We start from the raw sequence: 4516 nt of genomic DNA, 5'->3' as shown, positions 1-4516 counted from the left end.
GGTTGAGAACTTTTGCACACGACAAAGGCTACACTTCTTAAATGAAACACATATTGACGACAGTATTACTTTAAATGTGGTTAAAGGGTTGTGTAAATTACTTGTTAAATATCAATTTAATATCTCATAGCATGCTTGCCTCGGTAAAGGCAATTTTCTCTTAATTAAAGCAACAAAGCTGCTGCTAATGTAAGTGCTGTTTGGGTCTACAAAACATTTTTTGATAGTCGTTAATTCCAACTACCCAGTTAAATGTTCTTACATAGGACGAGGCTTTAAAAAACCGGCTGCACATCATGAACAGCATGTCGGCCGATGTCGTGGCCCGCAAGTGCAAAGAAGGTCAAAAGGTGCATTGATTTACATGTACAACAAGAAATTAATCGTTCGCTTTCATTGTTGCCAAAAATGAAGGGGCCAAGGCCAGAAAATTGAGGTCGCTGATAAATGCTATTAGTAGGAGATGCTGAGGGGTGAAGAAATCAATATGGCAGTTTGTCAACCTGCCTCTCAGTGGGAGCAGGACTCTGTAGCCGAGGTAAGTGTGCCCTGTCAGCAAAGCACATTACCAGAAATCAAAGGCCGGAGAGGGCCTGAAGGAATGGATGTAGATGTCTCTATTCAAAGGCCACACTTTGGTAATTAAAACCTATTTTATCAGACCTGTCTTGTCACTGGTTTTTCTCTAACACTATTGACTATCTGTTGCATGGAGAGTGATCACTAATTTACTTTTAAATAAATGAGCCAAGGTTATTTAAATTCCTGCATTTGTCACACGAAATGAAGCAAAAGACATGGTAGCATCACATAAATTATCCCACTTGGTATCAGTTACATGAATTATTTATATTTTCTAATACTTGGGCATTGAAGACAAGGTTGTCTGTCTTATTCACCATCACATCCTTTCAGGAGTTCATCTTAAGGAGCCGGCTGGCCCTGATGAAGCACACAGATGTTAAAGAAGTAAGTCACGGCTGGAAAAATGCTATTGCATAAAACTGGGCTGTCTATGCAGTAGAAAAAGTAAAACCTGACCAATAGACCAAAGACCCATCACATATATATTGGTATTTGTGTATATATTGTAACAGGAGATTAGATGTGTTTTTGAAAACATTTTAGGTGAGAAGTAGACCATGAACAGGACTGTGGTTCATATCTGATCAGCACTGACTTAAGTTTTTTCAGCCTCCGTTTTCACAATGGATCCGGTTACTGAGCTCTCTCTCTTGCAGCTAAACAGTATGCTAAAATATGTTTCTGAAAACATTTTAGGAGAGAAATAGGAAATGTAGTTACAGAATCTCTGTCTAGGTGTCAGCACTGCCGGTTTAATACAGTTAAATCAGATATTGGTGAGACGCCTGACTCAATCTGACTGTACTCTTTGTTGACATCACTGAAACAGTTAACTTCACCGGAAATGTAATAATCATAAATCAACCCAAGTATTGTTTTCTGCACTGTGTCCTTCAAAACCAAAAAGTTTTCATGTCGGTCACGAACGACAACATATACACCAGTCCCGATATATCTGTGACAGGCCAATATCGGCTGATAATATTGTCCAGCCGATATATCAGTTGGGCTCTGTAGATGATACAACAGCCCTTAAATCCAAAAAATGACAAGTTTTGCGTCATTTGAAGGATTTTTGCAGGCAAAAGAGAAGAGGGCACAACAAACAGAAGTTAATCATTGTTCATTTGCATATACTTCTAACATTGTAGCAAAACAAAACTGGTTGAAAATCTGCAAAATTCCTCTTTAAGTCCATGTGGCATGAACACCATATAACCCGTTGCAGTGTGATTTCGTATACTTTAATATTTCTTGCAAAAATATACTTTCACATTGTATTTACTTTGAAGACATATGCACTGGAGGCTGACGCGACGTTCAAAGACACCGCTGTGAAGACATCCAGGAAAAGGCGCAGTGTCAAATAGTCTTTGAGAAATCCAAAACTTTCCATGAAACTTTAATGGAAAGTTAGCTTTCTGAGTAAACACAGTCAGTATTGTGTGTCAGTGTAATAACATGCATAACTGACTCCACCACTGCAACTTTTAAATCTTAAATAATTAAACACAAAGGAACCGTGTGTGTGCAGTCAGACAATAGGAGCACTAATTACACAGGATTGCACTTTTGCCAAGAGGTCCACCTCAGGAGCTGCTGCAAATACAGCAGGGTGACAGCTTAAAAACATTCAAAACAGTGTTTTTGTCATGGTTTAGTACTGTGCGCCTTCGTCTTCTTTGTAGGCGAAATAGACTGTGACGGGTCCAACGCTGGTCTGCACTGTTTCTGCAGCCCCCACCACCATCCAGCAACCGATGCCATAAGCCAAACAAGGGATGCCTGCAATAGGAGGACACAGTGATTATGTGATGTTTGCAGGGTTTAAAAATTATATAGTAATCTGTGTCTGAGAGGAATTATAGAGCATTAAAATGCCTTTACTGACCCAGATTAATAACTTTCAGCATGGAGAAAAACTTGTCCTCAAAGTCCAGGTTCTGTGGAGGAGCTTTGCTGCAGTGATACTTTATGAAGGGGAAGCAGCCTGTTCTCAGTATTTGGTAGTTGGACCCCTGCACCGTCCAGTTAAAGTTGGACAGTCCAAACTGGTCATTGTGGACGGAGCTGTAGCGGACACAGAAGGATGTCCACGGTGGGAGTTGACGCTGCAGCAGGTGGCAGGTCAGCACCTCAGAGGCAGCTGGCCGCGGGGCTGTCCGGCCAAATGTGCTCGGAAACAGGGCGACCTTTACAAAGATGCTGTGTATCTTCCTCAAAAACTCCTTCATGACTTAAGCAAAAAGCAGCTGTTCGTATTTTCTCATCTGGACCGCATGTAAGTCACTCACACAGACAGAGCTCTGCCTGGATGAGACTTAAAACATGCTACACGTCCTTCAAAGCAGAGAAATGCTGCACACAGGACAGTTTACGTGAGGAGCTAACGTCAGCTAATGTTAGCAAACATTACCATAACACTTCCTGTTTATTGAGCTAAAGATATTCGACACACACTCACGTTGAACACACTCATAAAATTAGTCTTAACCAGCTGAGAGACCAGTGAGAAGTGCAGCTCTGTGTGGGCTTACGTGCTGTGGAGTTTGCGCTGACCTGGTGCTCCTGCTAAAGAAGTCCGATCGGAAACGCAGCAGCGCCGCGCCGTGTGTTCCACTTCTACAGAATGAGCGACTACCAGCCTGTCTTCATTTATTTTATATATTCACACTGGACCACCTTGTAAAACAACAGATGTTTTAATCCAAGTTAGCTTCTGTCGTTAATACATTTAGAAATGATTCACAAGTCGCTTCACTGTGTGAATGTAATTACACTAACATTAGTTAATAGGGATATTGTGATATTTTAGTTTCACTTGATTGCTTATTCTGTGACATATCTGAATTTTAATTTTGTGTTTTGTGAACATGTTTGGTCCCCAAAAATAATGCAACACATTTAATTTGACTTTTTTTTTTATAGCATATCCATGCACATGTATATATGCATCTGTATCCTAATATCCCTAACTAATTTTGAGTAGTGTGTGACCTTCTGAAAATATTCCTCTTTTCCATGTTGTTGTTGGAGATTTCCATCTGCTTTTTATATTAGCATATTTATCAAGATAGCTCAGACACCAGAACCCTTGCTACAAATAAACGCTTTGCAACTTTTCCCACCACTGATCTGGTGGTAATAAATGTTTTTGTTTGGTTTGAACACCACCAGCACATCCTACTTTAAGTACAAACCAGATCCACTCAAAAACATTGTAGCATTTGCTGAAACACTGCCAATCAACATTCAGTGGTCTGTTCTAGGCTAGATCAGCACCATGGACAGCAGTCCACAAAAGCCAGGCAAACTTTCCGCCTATATGTTTTGTCAAGCTACTATGCACACACACATTTTCAGATTAACATATATACGCTCTGTATTTAACATATACTCTGTATGTAGAGAAACTCTCTGAAACCAATCCACAGAATAGTAACTCTGCAGCAAATTATGTGTTAATGCAAACATGTTTAAAATGAACAAATCTTAAAAATACAATACAATTGACATCTTTACTGTTCTGCTTTAAGACCCTGGATTAAATAAACCACACAAACACTGCAATCTTGACGTCTGTGGTCTATTAGTCATATGTAAAGCATTGAATCAGAAAAAAAAAATTACAAATCACAATAAAGAATAATTATGAACAGCCAAAAACACTGACGAGTTAGCAACAAAATACTGTTTTTCTGAAAACATTATATTTTGTAATATACCCTATGATAATAGGGTGTGAAATAAATAATATCAACTTACATTAGGAGTCCGTTGACAGTCCATATACTCAGTATACTTCTCAAGATATTATGGAGTTTATGTTACACTAGTAGTTTACTACAAGCAGAAATAATCTGCAGTTTCCAGCACAAAATAAAACTGTTATAGTGAATGCATGCATTATACTGAATGCCTTTAATAGCAG

General features: G+C 39.2%; 1 protein-coding gene across 1 annotated transcript; it reads right to left on the bottom strand.

Annotated features, from left to right (window-relative positions):
* Window positions 1–1815: 1815 nt before the first annotated feature.
* Window positions 1816–3190, bottom strand: cUnh15orf61 (chromosome Un C15orf61 homolog). Its single transcript, XM_084363977.1, has 2 exons — window positions 2477–3190; window positions 1816–2370 (listed from the first exon to the last, which is right to left on the bottom strand). The coding sequence occupies exons 1-2, from the start codon at window positions 2817–2819 to the stop codon at window positions 2243–2245; spliced, it is 471 nt and encodes a 156-aa protein (XP_084220103.1). The 5' UTR covers window positions 2820–3190; the 3' UTR covers window positions 1816–2242.
* Window positions 3191–4516: the final 1326 nt, after the last annotated feature.

This window comes from Pagrus pagrus, assembly GCF_965226575.1.
Source record: "Pagrus pagrus genome assembly, chromosome: 10".
Classification (NCBI taxonomy): domain Eukaryota; kingdom Metazoa; phylum Chordata; class Actinopteri; order Spariformes; family Sparidae; genus Pagrus; species Pagrus pagrus.
Note: the sequence above shows the minus strand (reverse complement) of the source record. Positions and strands in the feature narration are given on the sequence as shown.

Excerpts from the sequence above, each read along its gene's own strand:
- cUnh15orf61 (XM_084363977.1), bottom strand. The coding sequence starts at position 2,819 with ATGAAGGAGTTTTTGAGGAAGATACACAGCATCTTTGTAAAGGTCGCC. Across the intron at positions 2,371-2,476 it reads GCTGAAAGTTATTAATCTGG|GCATCCCTTGTTTGGCTTAT; the intron begins GTCAGTAAAGGC and ends CTCCTATTGCAG.